The sequence below is a fragment of the Myxocyprinus asiaticus genome, chromosome 32 (genome assembly GCF_019703515.2).
Source record: "Myxocyprinus asiaticus isolate MX2 ecotype Aquarium Trade chromosome 32, UBuf_Myxa_2, whole genome shotgun sequence".
Taxonomy (NCBI): domain Eukaryota; kingdom Metazoa; phylum Chordata; class Actinopteri; order Cypriniformes; family Catostomidae; genus Myxocyprinus; species Myxocyprinus asiaticus.
Genome location: NC_059375.1, coordinates 8,028,532 through 8,046,386, shown reverse-complemented (window position 1 = coordinate 8,046,386; position 17,855 = coordinate 8,028,532). Strand labels below are relative to the sequence as shown.

General features: G+C 39.1%; 1 protein-coding gene across 3 annotated transcripts in view; it reads right to left on the bottom strand.

Moving 5' to 3' along the window:
• LOC127422901 (probable JmjC domain-containing histone demethylation protein 2C) overlaps nucleotides 1-17,855 on the bottom strand; it is a 244,566-nt gene that overhangs the window by 11,299 nt on the left and 215,412 nt on the right. For all 3 annotated transcript variants that reach the window (XM_051666731.1, XM_051666732.1, XM_051666733.1), the window contains 5 exons: nucleotides 12,183-12,272; nucleotides 11,909-12,036; nucleotides 11,221-11,434; nucleotides 7,690-7,889; nucleotides 5,630-5,908 (listed from right to left, as the gene is read on the bottom strand). In XM_051666731.1, the coding sequence (XP_051522691.1) occupies nucleotides 5,630-5,908; nucleotides 7,690-7,889; nucleotides 11,221-11,434; nucleotides 11,909-12,036; nucleotides 12,183-12,272 (911 nt within the window). The remainder of the gene's footprint in view (nucleotides 1-5,629; nucleotides 5,909-7,689; nucleotides 7,890-11,220; nucleotides 11,435-11,908; nucleotides 12,037-12,182; nucleotides 12,273-17,855) is intronic.

Below are 17,855 nucleotides of genomic sequence, written 5' to 3'. Positions count from 1 at the left end.
GTAAAATATCAATATTGGGGATTGTTCAAATGAAGATCACGATCAATTGGAAAATTTATATTTTTACCCATCCCTAATTTAATTTTTTTTATTTTCAGCCATACGTGTGATTTTGTTAGGTTCAACATAGCAAAATCCAATTCTTTTCACATACCCTTGACTGGGAATCACTGCAATAGGCTATGAAAAGTAATTTTTATTATTGAAAATGTTGGCTATATTAAGAAGGTATAAAATCTACATCCAGGTCCCTTGACAAAACGGGTTGTCCGAGATGATAAAACAGAAATCTTTTAAAAATCAAAATCTGTGTCAAGTTTGCATAAATATAATCTTTGTTACCATGCTGGTTTTATAAATATTTTGAAAAACATTTATAGCATTTTCTACCAAAAAATATTATCATAACAAAATGTCAAGTAGTGTAACGAAGTAAAAGGTATTAAATAATTTCTTTACTTTTTAAATACACTTTCAGAAAATTTCAAAAAAGTTTTTTCTCAATTATTAACTTTTTTTTAAATAGACTTAAAAAAAGACAAAAGTTTTTTAAACATTAAAAACATTAATAATAATAATAATAATAATATATATAAGTAATAATTGATGACGGACCATTGAATTGTTTAAACATAATGCACACCTGAGTTGGTAATGCCACCTCGCTTACTATTCTGCTTATACTACGGTTACCACACCTTAAGACATTGTTCAGGGTTTTATCTCAAGACATTTTCAGGTTTTTGTCCCTAAAACGCTCTTATGAGAGGAACTACTTTTTTCGCCACAGATTCAGCATCCTGCTTTAATACAGCTCAAACCTTCGTTGCTAATTCGAAAACGTAAATTTATAACTAGCAACGGAGGACTGCGAGGCTTGTGCTGCTTTACTGGAGGACTTACTGGAGTAACAAGTTAGTGCATTTGTGCGTGTGTGTGTGAGTTAGTGTGTGAGTTTGTATTTGAGGGATCGAAAGAGAGAAACTGAGAAAATGAGATATTTTGCTTCTGGGATTACCTTTATTTGTTGCAGCTCTCGTCAGAAGTAGCATCACTTCAAAATCGCCAAGATGCATGTAGCCATATTCCCGCTGTAAATCTTAATAACTTTTTTCACCCCCACTGAGATGCAGGAGTGCGCTGACATGACGACTCTGTTTTTCTCTCACAAGTATGTTTGGGCCTTAAGTGTGTGCGTTATGCATATAATGTCAGTGTGTCCACGAGTGTGGGAGTGTGAGAGGGGGAGTGCGAGGGTGTTTCCCACAGATATTTCAGATAATATAGAAACTGTTGTATTGATCAAGTGTATCTAGCTTTGATACAGCTCAAGCCTTCGTTACTAATTAAAAAACATCACGTTAGAACTAGCAACGGAGGATGTGCTGCTTTTCGGCACTGGAATAAAAAGGTAGTGCATGCGGGTGTTTGTGTGCGTGTGCAAATGTGTGCGCGCGCATGCGTGTGAGCGAGTGTAAGTACGGGGGAGACGAGGGAGCGTGAGGGCTCTTTTTAACCGAAACTGAAATAAATGTAGGATATTTTAGACATTGTTTTGACATTCTTAACAGATTTACTTCAACCAATGACTTAGTTTTAATTTGTTATTTTGTTGTGGTAACCTGTAGGGCTCTTAAAAATAACTGAAATAATTTGGAGAAGTGATATGGAACCGTTATGGGGTCAAGACCTGGAACTACTTTATAGCTGTGCATTTCCCATTTTTTTTTTTTTTTCTCCCCAATTTGGAATGCCCAATTCCCAGTGCGCTCTAAGTCCTTGTGGTGGCGTAGTGACTCGCCTCAATCCGGGTGGCGGAGGACAAATCTCAGTTGCGTCCGTGTCTGAGACCGTCAATCCGCACATCTTATCACATGGCTTGTTGAGCGTGTTACCTTGGAGACATAGCGCGTGTGGAAGCCCACGCTTTTCTCTGCGGCATCCATGCACACACCACGCACGCACCACGCACCCCACCGAGAGCGAAAACCACACATTATGAACACACGTCCATGAACCAATCAGAATCAAGCATTCAACAGACCCGTGGTGTGTATATATATATATATATATATATATATATATATATATATATATATATATAAATGTTCAGTCTCTGGACAACATGAGCTGAGAGTGCGGATCTCTTTCCAACGAGAGACGAGGGACTGCTGCATTATCTGCCTAACAGAAACTTGTATGTCTGCAGAGATTCCAGACTCAGCCATCGAACCAGCGGGGTTCTCCGTGCACTGAGCAGACAGAGCGAAAGACCTCTCAGGTAAAAGCAGAGGTGGTGGTGTATGTTTTATGATCAACAAATCCTGGTGTGATCAGAGGAATGTACATTCTATCAAGTCTTTCTGCTCTCCTGATCTGGAATTTCTCATGCTTCTGTGTCGACCATTCTGGCTACCGAGGGAATTCACAGCGGTCATTATCACAGCTGTGTACATCCCGAAACAAGCTGACACAGACCGGGCACTCAAGGAACTGTATGGGATTATAAGCAAGCAGGAAACCGTGCACCCTGAGGCCGCGTTCATTGTGACCGAGGACTTTAACAAAGCCGATCTCAAATCAATCGCACCAAAATACCACCAACATATCAGTTTTAACACACGAGGGGACCGGGTTTTGGACCATTGCTACTCTTCCTTCCGGGATGGCTACAAATCCCTCCCCCACCCACCATTTGGCTAACAGGCAGATGAGCTAAATACTTTTTATGCACATTTCGAGGGAAATAACACCGCCCTCGCAGAGAGAGCTCTCGCGGCCGAAGCTACAGAGGTTAATTCACTCTCCGTCTCTGTAGCGGATGTAACCCGATCCTTCCGACGGGTGAATATCCGTAAAGCCTCGGGTCCAGACGGCATTCCGGGCCGCGTCAGAGTGTGCGTGAACCAACTGGCTGGTGTTTTTACGGACATTTTCAACCTTTCCCTCTCTTTGTCTGTAGTTCCCACATGCTTTAAAACATCCACCATTGTGCCTGTACCAAAACAATCCAAAATCACTAGCTTAAATGACTGGCATCCTGTTGCTCTGACCCCCATCATCAGCAAATGCTTTGAGAGACTAATCAGAGATTACATCTGCTCTGTGCTGCCTCCATCACTGGACCCATACCGCAACAACCGCTCCACTGATGATGCCATTGCATCTACAATAAACATTGCTCTCTCCCACCTGGAAAAAAGGAACACTTATGTGAGAATGCTGTTTGTAGACTACAGCTCAGCAGTCAACACCATAGTGCCCTCCAAGCTTGATGAGAAACTCCGGGCTCTGGGCTTAAACAGCTCACTGTGCAGCTGGATCCTGGACTTCCTGTCAAGCAGACGCCAGGTGGTTAGAATGCACAGTAACATCTCCTCATCAGTGACCCTCAACACTGGAGCCCCACAGGGCTGTGTTCTCAGCCCACTACTGTACTCCCTGTACACACATGACTGTGTGGCAACACACAGCTCCAATGCCATCATTAAGTTTGCTGATGATACGACGGTGGTAGGTCTGATCATTGACAATGATGAAACAGCCTACAGAGAAGAGGTGCACAATCTGACACGCTGGTGTCAGGAGCACGACCTCTCCCTCAACATCAGTAAGACAAATGAGCTTGTGGTGGACTTCAGGAGTAGAGAAAGAGAACAGAGTCCCATCACCATCAATGGAGCACCAGTGGAGAGAGTCAGCAACTTCAAGTTCCTGGGTGTCCACATCACTGAGGAACTCACATGGTCTGTCCACACTGAGGCCGTTGTGAAGAAGGCTCATCAGCGCCTCTTCTTCCTGAGATGGCTGAGGAAGTTTGGAATGAACTGCCACATCCTCACATGGTCCTACACCAGCACTGTAGAGAGCATCCTGACTGGCTGCATCTCCGCCTGGTACGGCAATAGCACCGCCCACAACCGCAAGCCCTGCAAAGGGTGGTGCGAAATGCCAGACACATCATCGGAGGTGAGCTTCCCTCCCTCCAGGACATATATACCAGGCGGTGTGTGAAAAAAGCTTGGAGGATCATCAGAGACTCCAGCCACCTGAGCCATGGGCTGCTCTCATTGCTACCATCAGACAGGCGGTATCGCAGCATCAGGACCCGCACCAGCAGACTTCATGACAGCTTCTTCCTCCAAGCAATCAGACTTTTGAACTCTTGATCTCTCACGATCAATATACATCAGCACTGCACTTTATTAATCTTATTATCTCACACTGGACTGTCATAATTATATCTCTCTTGACATCACACTGGCAACTGACTATCAACTGACAGCCTGAATGTCAATACAGTACAATACAATACTACTGTACATTTTATATATACTATATATACTATTTTTTATTGTATAATGTGTATTCTGTATTGTGTGTATTGTATAATGTATATTGTGTGTTATTATTTGTATATTGTGTTGTGTGTAATTATGTGTATATTAGTTTTTAAATTGTGTTGTGTAAATCTGAAGTTTATTGTACATTGGTATATGTCTCATCACTGCCACGACTACTATGTTGCTCGGAACTGCACCCAAGAATTTCACACACTATCGCACTTGTGTATATGGTTGTGTGATAATAAAAGTGATTTGGTTTCACTGCTTATTTTTTTAGGAAAAATAATAAAAGATTATTCCGAACTTCTTATGCTAACATTTTTATTTTCAAGAATTTAAATTTTTAATAAGACTGTTCCCAGATTGTTAACACCTCTTAGACGTTTTTGATTTTAAGACCTAGAAAAAATAAAATGACTTCATCATAGTAGAGGTGTTTTCAAGTAATTGTTTTGTGTGAATTACATCTTTTATGTATTTTTGAAAAATGAATAGATCCGGACAAACAATTAGTCTTACGTCATTGACCCATACACAAACGAAATATGCCTATACAATTATAAAGGAAATAAAAAAAAAACAAGGATTAAAATAGACCATGATGGAAATTTTACATTCTAGTCCATCAAAGTGAGTGAGGATTATTTATAGTGCAACCTCTGAGCAGTAGATAGTGGATTATTAGGATTATCCTGACTGACTGAAAGGGAAACAGTGGGTATTCTGGACAGGAGGAGAGTCCTAAACCACTAAATAAGAAACTACCTGAGATTTTCTTTGGTCGTTTTTACCACTTTTATTGACAGGTATAGTAGAGATACGACAGTGATGGGGAGATGGGATCAGGAAATGCTGCGTTTCAAACTCATGTCAACCGCAAGAGAACAAAGGCTCAATGCATCAGAACATATTTACATTTAGCAGACGCTTTTATCCAAAGCGACTTACAAATGAGGAACATAAGCAGTTTGTCAAACAAAAGTCAACAATATCTGCAGGACCACACTGCCAAGTTCCAAGAGTAGCTAAAATAGTATAGACGCTAGCGCAGAAGAAAGAGACAGACAAGGACAGGTCTGGCAAACAGGTCTGGACAGGCCTTTAAATAGATTTTGTGCTAACTGTTGCACCACGGCTCCAACAGAACAGAAAGTAATGTTTGTTTGTTTTGTGAATTAATCGGCATCCAAGCTTCCATGGCTATTTTCATGGTGAAACCCAAGTTAAAATGTAATATAAAATGTAGAGATTTAAAATCTATATAAAGGCTTTGTTTGACAGACCTGCCCTTGTTTCCAGCACTCCCTGAAGAGTTTCCAGTTGTTGTTGTTGCGATGGTCTTTGAGCCACAGCAGCCTGCGTTCGTACAGCCAACAGTGGGGGATGTCAGCATACAGTTTGGGCGGCTCTTCCACTGGTTTCTTCCTCTCGGCTTTGGGCTCCTCGACTGGCTCGGGCTTCAAGTTCAGCTTGGTACCGCGGCCTGCCGGGATCTTGTTCTCTACCACAGAGGCAATGATGTCATCCAGGATGTTGGGCATGCTGCGACCACTCTTAACAATCTGAGAACACAACAAATGAAACAGCAAGTAATTTAAGGTCAGTCTTTACAGACTCTACATTTTAGAGTATGCTAGAATAGTTGCATTTTATACATGACTGTGACCAATTATTATGTCTACATTAGTCAAATCTCTGTATAATTAATACAGTCTAAAGTAGCTCCAAAACATATTTGGATACTTAAGCTACACTTGCATGCATGAATTTCATTGCATTAGACAGCAAAATATCAAACAACAAGAAAGTGTCCAAATACTTTGTCTTCATTTTGAACAGTCTAATGGATGACAATAGTCTATCTATTGTTTTTATCATTTTAAACCTAACAGAACACTAAAAAGTGTGCTTGTGCTATCTATATTATACATAAGTGCCACTTGGTTTCACACTTTTTCTAATGCAACGACATTCACGTGGCTTAAATGTCAAAAAATTTTGGGGACACTGTACAGTATACAGTACATGTTGCAAACTCTGTATACTAGTATACACTGGGGGCCATAAGTTTGGAATAATGTACAGATTTTGCTGTTTCTGAAAGAAATTGGTACTTTAATTCACCAAAGTGGCATTCAACTGATCACAAAGTATAGTCAGGACATTACTGATGTAAAAAAACAGCACCATCACTATTTGAAAAAAGTCATTTTTGATCAAATCTAGACAGGGCCCATTTCCAGCAGGCATCATTCCAACACCTTATCCTTGAGTAATCATGCTAAATTACTAATGTTATTGGTACTAGAAAAATCACTTGCCATTATATCAAACACAATTGAAAGCTATTTGGTTCGTTAAATGAAGCTTAACATTGTCTTTGTGTTTGTTTTTGAGTTGCCACAGTATGCAATAGACTGGCATGTCTTAAGGTCAATATTAGGTCAAAAATGGCAAACAAAGAAACAGCTTTCTCTAGAAACTCTTCAGTCAATCATTATTTTGAGGAATGAAGGCTATACAATGCTTGAAATTGCTAAAAAAACTGAAGATTTCATACAAAAGTGTACACTACAGTCCTCAAAGACAAAGGACAACTGGCTCTAACAAGGACAGAAAGAGATGTTGAAGGCCAGATATACAACTAAACAAGAGGATAAGTACATCAGAGTCTCTAGTTTGAGAAATAGATGCCTCACATGTCCTCAGCTGACAGCTTCATTGAATTCTACCCACTCAACACCAGTTTCATGTACAACAGTAAAGAGAAGACTCAGGGATGCAGGCCTTATGGGAAGAATTGCAAAGAAAAAGACACTTTTGAAACAGAAAAACAAAAAGAAAAGGTTAGAGTGGGCAAAGAAACACAGACATTGGACAACAGATAATTGGAAAAGAGTGTTATGGATCTTAACCCCATTGAGCTCTTGTGGGATCAGCTAGACTGTAAGGTGCGTGAGAAGTGCCCGAAAAGACATCTATGGCAAGTGCTACAGGAAGTGTGGGGTGAAATGTCACCTGAGTATCTGGACAAACTGACAGCTAGAATGCCAAAGATCTGCAACTCTGTCACTGCTGCACGTGGAGGATTTTTTAATGAGAACTCTTTGATGTAGTTTAAGAAGTTCCGAAAAATGTTTTTTTTTCCAAATTGTAATAGTAATTTTTCACGTTATTAATGTCCTGACTATACATAGTGATCAGCTGAATGCCACTTTTGTGAATAAAAGTACCAATTTCTTTCCATAAGAGCAAAATCTGTACATTATTCCAAACTTTTGGCCACCAGTGTATATATATGTGTGTTTTAGTGTAATCTGTAGGTATTGGTTTACTCTCTGACCTGAGAGGCAGTAGAGTAGACAGGAGCAAATGCGATGCCTGCATCTGTGGAGCCCAGGCGCAGTTTGCCGGCAGTAGTGGTGAGGAGGTCTCGGAGGGTGGAGCCCTGCTCCAGGGAAGACACTTTACTGTGCAGAGACTCTAAAGCATCTGACTGCTCCTTCTCCTCCTTTATCGTCCCTGCAACAGACTCTTTGTTCTCTGCAGGAGAGGAGCACAGACATACAGCTATTTAAACCTTAGGTGTCAATCTCTTTCACATTGTTTAAAGGTGCAATATGTAACAATTTTCATGTAATATTCGCCCTTTTTTTGCCATGTGTGAACAGCTGGTAATGCAACTTAAAAAAAGGAGTCCTTCCCGGACTTCCTAGGTTGCCTATTAAAGCCTGTAGACTGATTTTAATGCGAAGGGAGCGGGTCGTTTTTGCCGGGAAAATCAAAGGATGTGACGTTTATGCACGCTCCCAAGAGCCTTGACTCAGACAGTAATAGCTTCTCTTCCGCTATTCAACAGCGACAACAAACTGCAACACTAGGTGAAGTTATCTTAGAGATGGAATCCAGCAAACGTCCAGCTCCCAGCACAACACCAACTCCTACACAAACTCAGAGTACGCCAAAAAAATAAAACAAAAAACATTTATCTACTGAATTATTAATGGAATCAAAAATAAAATATTTATTGAGAGTAAAAAGGGCCAAATTTGATTTTGTTGTTTTAAAGCATCTTACAATATGAAATGGTGTGAATGGTGACAAAAAACTAAAACTAAAAAAAACTAAAAAACAAAACTATACAAAGTATAGAGAACTGTTTTTAAGTGCTATGAAAGCTTCAGTGTTGCTTTAAACAACACATGAAATACCACAAATGTAGACTTCTCACAAAGTGCAATTAAAGCACTACTGGCTAAATGAAGAAACTTCTATATGTTGCACTAGGCAACAATCTGTATGTATGCCAAAGACCACAGCGCTGATGGTCTTTTAAATGCAGTTCATTTGGAGAGAGCAGCCTGTTCGGCATGTGAGAGCAGCTGAAGAACTAGATAAACATGTGGTTAGGTGGGCTCTTTAGACTGTGGGAGCTCAGGACTAAAAAGGCCTGTAATGTACACCACTAAATGTGAGGATTGTAGAATGCTGGCTGCCTGTCAAGCACGCTCATGCTCGCAGAGAAAGGAAAAACACAGGGTCAGATGGCTATGCCATTGCTTCAGCCATGCTTCAAGTCAGGGTTATTATAGTTTAAAAAAAAAAAAATCTTAAAAATCTTTTATCTTAAATTTGTCCTTTTATTGTTGGTTTAGTTTAGTTTTAAATTTAGTTAGTGCGACTTAATTTTGTTATAGGTCGCATTGGAGTGACTACAGATTTGGTTAACTTTCTCTCGCCCTCTCGGTCTCCATTTATGCGCTGCAATTTTCTGTTAAACAACATCAGCTGACAACTTCCGTACATCAAAAACGGAACAAAAATGAGCTATCTACTACCCGGACCATTTATCAGCATGGCTCAATGGACAGACCAGTGTAAGCGCAGAGCAGCTGCGTTTTTATTTGCAGACCGCTCTCCAGCCCTGAATCAATACAGCGCTGCAAAAACCAGTGAGAAGCATGGCGCTAGACACATTTTTGAAATCGGCACAGAAACCTCAGGTGCAAACCTCTATGAGTTTACTAACTGTATCAACTATAGTACTTTAATTGATATTATCATATCACTTCTGCAGCTCTACTAAATTAATGTATAGTAGGCTACTTTGGGGGAGTGAGGGAATATAATACATTTTTGTTACAACCTTGGAATTTTCTAAATGTTTATATTTTGTCTTTATAGTTCTTTAATGTGTTTAGGGTACCTAAACTTGGACCTTTGTAAATTGTGGACAAAGCTAGAAGCTTTCCTTCTGTGTAACATCTGTTCTCTTCTAATGCTCTCTGATTGTACACATTAAAAAAAATCATTTTAAGATTTATGCATTTTAATTTCATAACAAATTTCCATAAAATTGAATTGAGTAATCTTTACCAAAATAAAATTTTAAAAATGTCAATATTTTAAATATTATTAATAAAAAATAAATGTAATTACACAATTGAATTTGATGTAATTTTGTTATGAAACTGAAATGCGTAAATCCTAAAAATAGACTTAAATATTTTTTGGAGTGTAAGAAAATCTAACTGGTTTGGTTTGCCTTCAGAAATTCCAAGAGATGACTGAACTTAAATCAATAAGAGCCACTCCTTAGCACTATCAGAATAATCTAGCCATAGATATCAGGTGTAAATTTTTTGTTTTATCGATGTTATAGGTAACCTTACTGTTGTTAACACCAGAAAATGTACATCTGCATCCCAACTCAAAATCAATGCCTTAGAGTCTAATGAGCATTCCAGTGGGATTGTTAATTTCAGTTCTTTTTGTAATATAATAATACAAATATAACTTTTATTATTAGTTTCAATCTTCACATTTTTCAGTTCATGGGCGCTTCCTTAGTTCCTAAGTTTAGCATTCCCTCGCTATGGACCATTTTCACATATCCAGGTTTGGAATGTGGAAGTACATGATAGCAGGGTAAACTTGTATAGTGTTAAATGGGATACGACAGCAAATATAATTTTTGCTTGCCCGTGTGCTATAACAGCAAAAGAAAAAATCCACTATTATGCTTACACAGCTTTCCAAAAGAAGACAAAAATAGAAAGCGGTGGATTAGAGCAGTCAGAAGAGAGAAAGATGCCATATTTACCATGTATGAGAAACCTCATCGCAGCTGTGGTAACACATTTTTAAAAACTTATTACAGGGTAATATGACACAAACTCATGAATTAACATGAAATAATTAATACAATGCAAATATAAAAAAAGTTACTAGATTGCTAGATTTACACTTCAAAATAAGGCGGAAATGCATCATCACACTCTGAAAAGGGTCAATTGTTTGTGTTCCCTCGTAATAAATTTTGCGTACCCTCGTAAAAATGTTGCATCTCCTTTTAATTATTTTGGGTTCCTTCGCAATAGTTTTATCCACTTCTTAGGAAAATTAACCATGGTTTTACTACAGTAACCACAGTTCAACTATGGTATTTGTAGTAAAACCAAAACCACATTTTTGTGAGGGAACGCAAAACTATTTCAGAAAATAAAATTCCTCCTTGTCCTCTAAGGGGCTCCATCATTTATATACTGTAAGTTTAACAATGTTACATTTCTCTGGGCCGTCCACAGTTATTGCTATTTAGAGGCATTTTCGTGTAATGAAGACAGGTTTTTTTTTTTTTTTTTTTTAAGGCTTCACATTTTATAATATTCATTTTATATTATATTTTTAAAATATGTTTATTTTAGTTAAGCTAGTTTTGAAGTCATGAAAATGGATTTAAGTTTAAAGTTTTTCCAATGATACCAGTTTCAGTTTTGATTTCAGTTAATGAAAATGTTTTCATTTAGTTTTCATGAATGATATTTACACTGCCTGAGGTTGGATTGTTTAAGCTCTATCATTCGATACCCACCCTTCTTTTCTTCGCGGGACTTCTGCTCAGCAAGATCGGCAAGGAAGTGCAGCGGCGACTGGGACTCAGGCGGGGTGAACTTGCTATCATTGCTGGTGTCGCTGGCAGGACTGCTCCCTCCGTTGGCCTCCACCTTCAATGAGGAGTTCTGCTGGCCGCTCTCAGGCTTACACAGAGAGATCTTGTTGCTGTGATTGAGCATGTTCTGTAAAACCTGTGAAAACAGAGAGAGCGTGTCAGATACAGCTCAGCGCTTTGAGGACATGGACTAGAATCCGTGGAACGTGCACAGAGGAATAAACATTCAGAGGTTTATTGAGCAGGACTGAATTCAACATTACAAAGCAGAACAGAATGTGAAAATAAGCATGTGACTGAAAGGGTGTCGGAGTTTGTGTTTAAAAGGAGTGGAACTTTAATTGGTGAAGTACAATGGGTCTAAATAATACATCTCCTAAATTCAGGGGTAAATAATTGTACAGGCCTCAGCTGAAGCAGCACATTGAAGGTGTTTGCTAATTTTCTCAGTGATGGTTAGGATGGAACAATCACAGTCATTTCTGATGACTGAATTTGGCATTGTATTAATAATTTTGCAACAGTTTTGCATTTGCATGTCAGGTCAAATCTACCATCAGCCTTGTCAACGGATAATAAAGATGTTCTGTTTTCACACACACACACACACCTGAGAGATGCCATTGGTGGACGGCAGCTTGTTGAGTACCGTGTTCTGTTTCCCAGTACACGAGCAGTGTGATTTAATGGCGTACTTCTCCCTGAGCATGTGCATAGCGTTCACCAAGTCTGTCAGAACTAAAACACACACAAAACAACAGTCATGTGAAGCACTTCTCTGTTGTTCTTTTTTTTTATTTATTTTTTTTACTCCTTCCCAAGGCATAACTAAAAGCAATCTGAAATGTGGCATCATGCTGGAGTGGAAGCGTCTCTTTCCATACCAGTTCCTGGAATGATCTGCGTTGGCATCAGGTGCTTGTGATCATGTGGCTGTCCTTTTACGCATTTCAACCAGGCGTACAGCTCTTTGTCTGTGGAAAAATGAAAGGCACATTACTCACAGAGAGACACAGCATTTAAATGCCATTTTTTCCTGCAGAGGAAAAGTGGTGTTTATACTTCAAAGTAAAAATGGAGCTGTGAGCCTTGTGGGATAGGATACACAGGCGTGATTCAGCAAAAATGACACCTCAGAGCCAGAGTTTCATTTAATGCCGAGGCAGAATACTGGGGGTGACATAAAGAGCTGAAGAGAGGGAAAGGGAGACTTTAATGAGGACACAGATGAGACAGAACTATGCCTTAAGCCCCTGAGACAGCCAAGCCAGACAGTCCTAGAATGACTGCAACATCCTGCAGCATGCACACACACACACACACACACACACACACCACACACACACACACACACACACCCCAGCCCCGTAAATCAAACAGAACCCACCTTTAGGACACTAGACTCTGACGACTGCGGCACATGCAACTGCAAAGCAGTGTCACAAATGAACTTTTTCAGGGTTCCCTCCTTTTGACCAATGCATTTACATGATATTTCCATGACTCTTTCAGTCACCTGTGTTTACTGCATATGAATCATTTTATAGAGATTTTTCACAAAAAAAACAACAACAAAAAATTCCATGACTTTGCCATGCATGGAAATCATACTTTATACATTACCTGTTAGTTCCAGGTTTTCTACGACATGGGGACTGACACACCAATGTATGGGCTAATAAAAGCAATCATCTTCACAATCTGACTTTGGCCGATAGTTAAAAAAAACAACATATTGAGCTTTTTGTTTCAGTGTTTTGTTTATAACTGAGACCATTTACTTTGAAACACTGAAAACATGTAGAAACATAGAGAAAAAAAGTTATTATTTCAATTTCTTTAGATGCTGTGTAATTACTTAACAGTGATTTAAACAAAGGTAGCATAATAAATCAAAACCGTTAAAATACTGATATTGGCTGTTCCATTTTAAATAATAAGATATCGGCACATCCAAAGGGGAAATATTTGCCCCCCTGGAATTGCTTTTTGAGGGCACTGTTATGAAGGCATAATTATTTTCTAAACATATGAAATCACACATTGTCGTATCTGTTTACACTTACAGTACAAGGTGGCCCAGTTGTTGCTCACTATGACGTCATAGTGACATAATTTTGTTGTTTACAAAAAGTCGTAGAAGTACGCCAAAAATTGTGCAATCAATATCAGATATGAGCAAACGTATTGGCCCCGTTGTTTTTTTTTTTTGGGCCACCCTGTGTCAAATACTTAAACTGAATAAATTACAGTTGTGCTCAAAATGTACATACCCTGGCAGAAATTGTGAAATTTTGGCATTGATTTTGAAAATATGACTGATCATGCAAAAAAACTGTCTTTTATTTAAGGATAGTGATCATATGAAGCCATTTATTATCACATAGTTGTTTGGCTCCTTTTTAAATCATAATGATAACAGAAATCACCCAAATGGCCCTGATCAAAAGTTTACATACCCTTGAATGTTTGGCCTTGTTTCAGACACACAAGGTGACTCACACAGGTTTAAATGGCAATTAAAGGTTAATTTCCCACACCTGAGGCTTTTTAAATTGCAATTAGTGTCTGTGAATAAATAGTCAACGAGTTTGTTAGCTCTCACGTGGATGCACTGAGCAGGCTAGATACTGAGACATGGGGAGCAGAAAAGAACTGTCAAAAGACCTGCGTAACAAGGTAATGGAACTTTATAAAGATGGAAAAGGATATAAAAAGATATCCAAAGCCTTGAAAATGCCAGTCAGTACTGTTCAATCACTTATTAAGAAGTGGAAAATTTGGGGATCTCTTGATACCAAGGCAAGGTCAGGTAGACCAAGAAAGATTTCAGCCACAACTGCCAGAAGAATTGTTCGGGATACAAAGAAAAACCCACAGGTAACCTCAGGAGAAATACAGGCTGCTCTGGAAAAAGACGGTGTGGTTGTTTCAAGGAGCATAATACGATGATACTTGAACAAAAATGAGCTGCATGATCGAGTTGCCAGAAAGAAGCCTTTACTGCACCAATGCCACAAAAAAGCCGGGTTACAATATGCCTGACAACACCTTGACACGCCTCACAGCTTCTGGCACACTGTAATTTGGAGTGATGAGACCAAAATAGAGCTTTATGGTCACAACCATAAGCGCTATGTTTGGAGAGGGGTCAACAAGGCCAATAGTGAAAAGAATACCATCTCCACTGTGAAGCATGGTGATGGCTAACTGATGTTTTGGGGGTGTGTGAGCTCTAAAAGGCACGGGGAATCTTGTGAAAATTGATGGCAAGATGAATGCAGCATGTTATCAGAAAATACTGGCAGAAAATTTGCATTCTTATGCACGAAAGCTGCGCATGGGACGCTCTTGGACTTTCCAGCATGACAATGACCCTGAGCACAAGGCCAAGTTGACCCTCCAGTGGTTACAGCAGAAAAAAGGTGAAGGACCTGAAGTGGCCATCACAGTCTCCTGACCTTAATATCATCGAGCCACTCTGGGGAGATCTAAAACGTGCGGTTTATGCAAGACGACCAAAGACTTTGCATGACCTGGAGGCATTTTGCCAAGACGAATGGGCAGCTATACCACCTGCAATAATTTGGGGCCTCATAGACAACTATTACAAAAGACTGCACGCTGTTATTGATGCTAAAGGGGGCAATACACAGTATTATGAACTAAGGGTATGCAGACTTTTGAACAGGTCATTTCATTTTTTTCTTTGTTGCCATGTTTTGTTTTATGATTGTGCCATTCTGTTATAACCTACAGTTGAATATGAATCCCATAAGAAATAAAAGAAATGTGTTTTGCCTGCTCACTCATGTTTTCTTTAAAAATGGTACATATATTTCCAAATCTCCAAGGGTATGCAAACTTTTGCGCACAACTGTAATTAATCTGAACAATTACGGCTGTAAATAATTAAATTAAATAATACAGTAAAAACGACAAAGAAGGATTTTGCGGTTTTGGAGATGTTCGGATTGTTTTTTTGTTTTCTCATGTTTAGTGTTTTTCAAAGGTTTTTTTTTTAATTTGTATTTTTTTTTATGAAAAACTACTTCATATTAGGGATGGGCATGAGTACCTGGCAGTATCTGATGCTGCTACAATTCAAAGTTGGATGTGGGATATTCCTTCTTTGAATCCCCAACCATAAAGCAGAGATCTTCTATATAGAGATAACTACCTCCACGCCTTTACCATAGGAGAGAGCGTAACAGTCTACATCTGCATTACGACAGTAAGTCACCGTTTGTGGATATCATACAAATGAATGGGGAGACCCGTAAAATGACACCTACCAGTCACAAAGTTGTCCGTGTCTGCAATTCTTTTGTAGTAAACTGGATTGTTCAGTGTAAAACATGTTGAAGATTAGTGGACAAGCGATCAATTCATTAAGTGATGAGCTGTTTTCTCACAAAAGCAGTTTATTCAGCACACTAAAGCATCTCCTCCATAGACATCCATTAAAAAAAAAAAAAAAACTAAGTAGGGATGGGCGGATTGATCCTAAAGTATCGTTACTTCCGATACTGATGTATCAAAAATATCAATCCTCACACAAAAATATTGATTTTAACATATTTAAAAAATATATTATTATTTGGTTACCATGAAGATAAACAATAATCATAAGCTTCAAAGTGAAAAGGATTAGGCTATATTAGCAAATAGATGGAAACTATTTCTTCTTCCACTCATCTTAACATGCATGCTGAAAGACACAAGCCGTCAAGCGCTTGTGCCATCACAAGGCTCTTTCAAACAAGAGGGATCAGTGCCTTGCAGAGGTAATGATAGAAAATCAGAGAAACAGCTTGTTTCTCACTAAAATAACAACATATCTAAAGGATACATTTCTTATAAAGAGTTTGTGGGTAGTTGTCGTTAATAAATAATTAAATGAAATAGTTAACCATGGTTTTACTACAGTAATATTGTAGTAGTAACCGTAGTTAATTGTGTGGTAACTATGGTTTAAGTAAATACCATGGTTAAACTATAGTTATGTAGTGAAACCATGGTTAATTTTTGTAAGGGTAAACAAGTCTGATAATTTTCTGTTTAGGCTCACAAATGTAAAAAAAAATAAAAATGATTTGAATTATGACTAAAAATAATATTTTAAATTACCCATTTTATCCCAAGAAAAAAAAAAAAAAAAAAAAAAATTAACAGAAGTATTGGTATCGGTATCAACAATATTGGACTTTATTGGTATTATTGGTATCAGATCAAAAACAAAATAATGGTATCGCCCATCCCTACTCCTAAGCAACCAAATTGGCCCGGTTGCTAGGGAGGGTAGAGTCACATGGGTTACCCTTCTTGTGGTCGCGATATAGTGGTTCTCGCTCTCGATGGGGTGCATAGTAAGTTCGCCAAGGAGATCAAGGAGATCGCGGAGCCTCCACACGTGTCAAGTCTCCACGGTAACGTGCCCAGCAAGCCACGTGATGAGATGCGCAGGCTGACTGTCTCGGAAGCAACTGAGATTTGTCCTCCACCAGCCAGCTTAGGGTGAGCAACTGTGCCACTACAAGGACCTAATGAGCATTGGGAATTGGGCATGCCAAATTTGGGAGAAAGGGGGAGAAAAGGGGATAACCCCCCTTTTAATGGCATGCGTCCTTCACAAAGACAAATCTGCCCGATTCCATCCTTGCTGAAGCACCCCCAGATCATCACGATACTCCAGCAAATTTCACAGTGGGTGCGAGACACTGTGGCTCGAATGCCGGTCTCCGTCTAACCATTAGACAACCAGGTGGAGGATCAGTGATGATCTGGGGGTGCTTCTGCAAGGTTGGATTCGGGCAGATTCGTCTTTGCGAAGGATGCATGAATCAAGCCACGTACAAGGTTATCCTGGAAGAAAACTTGCTTCCTTCTGCTCTGACAATGGTCCCTAACTCCTGAGGATTGGTTTTTCCAGCAGGACAATGCTCCATACAACACAGCCAGTTCAAATCAAGGTGTGGTTGGAGGACCACCGGATCAAGACCCCATCATGGCCAGCCCTATCTCCACACCTGAACCCCATTAAAAACCTCTGGAATGTGATCAAGAGGAAGATGGATGGCCACAAGCCATCAAACAAAGCCAAGCTTCTTGAATTTTTGCGCCAGGAGTGGCATAAATCACCCAACAGCAATGTGAAAGACTGGTAGAGAGCATGCCAAGATGCATGAAAGCTGTGATTGAAACTCAGGGTTATTCCACCAAATACTGATTTCTGAACTCTTCCTAAGTTAAGACATTAGTATTGTGTTGTTTAAAAATTAATATGAACTGGTTTTCTTTGTATTATTTGAGGTCTGAAAACACTGCATCTTTTGTTATTTTGACCAGTTGTCATTTTCTGCAAATAAATGCTCTAAATGACAGTATTTTTATTTGGAATTTGGGAGAAATGTTGTCAGTACTTTATAGAATAAAACAAAAATGTTCATTTTACTCAAACACATACCTATAAATAGTAAAGAACCAGAGAAACTGATAATTTTGCAGTGGTCTCTTAATTTTTTCCAGAGCTGTATATATGTACATAAGCATTTCTG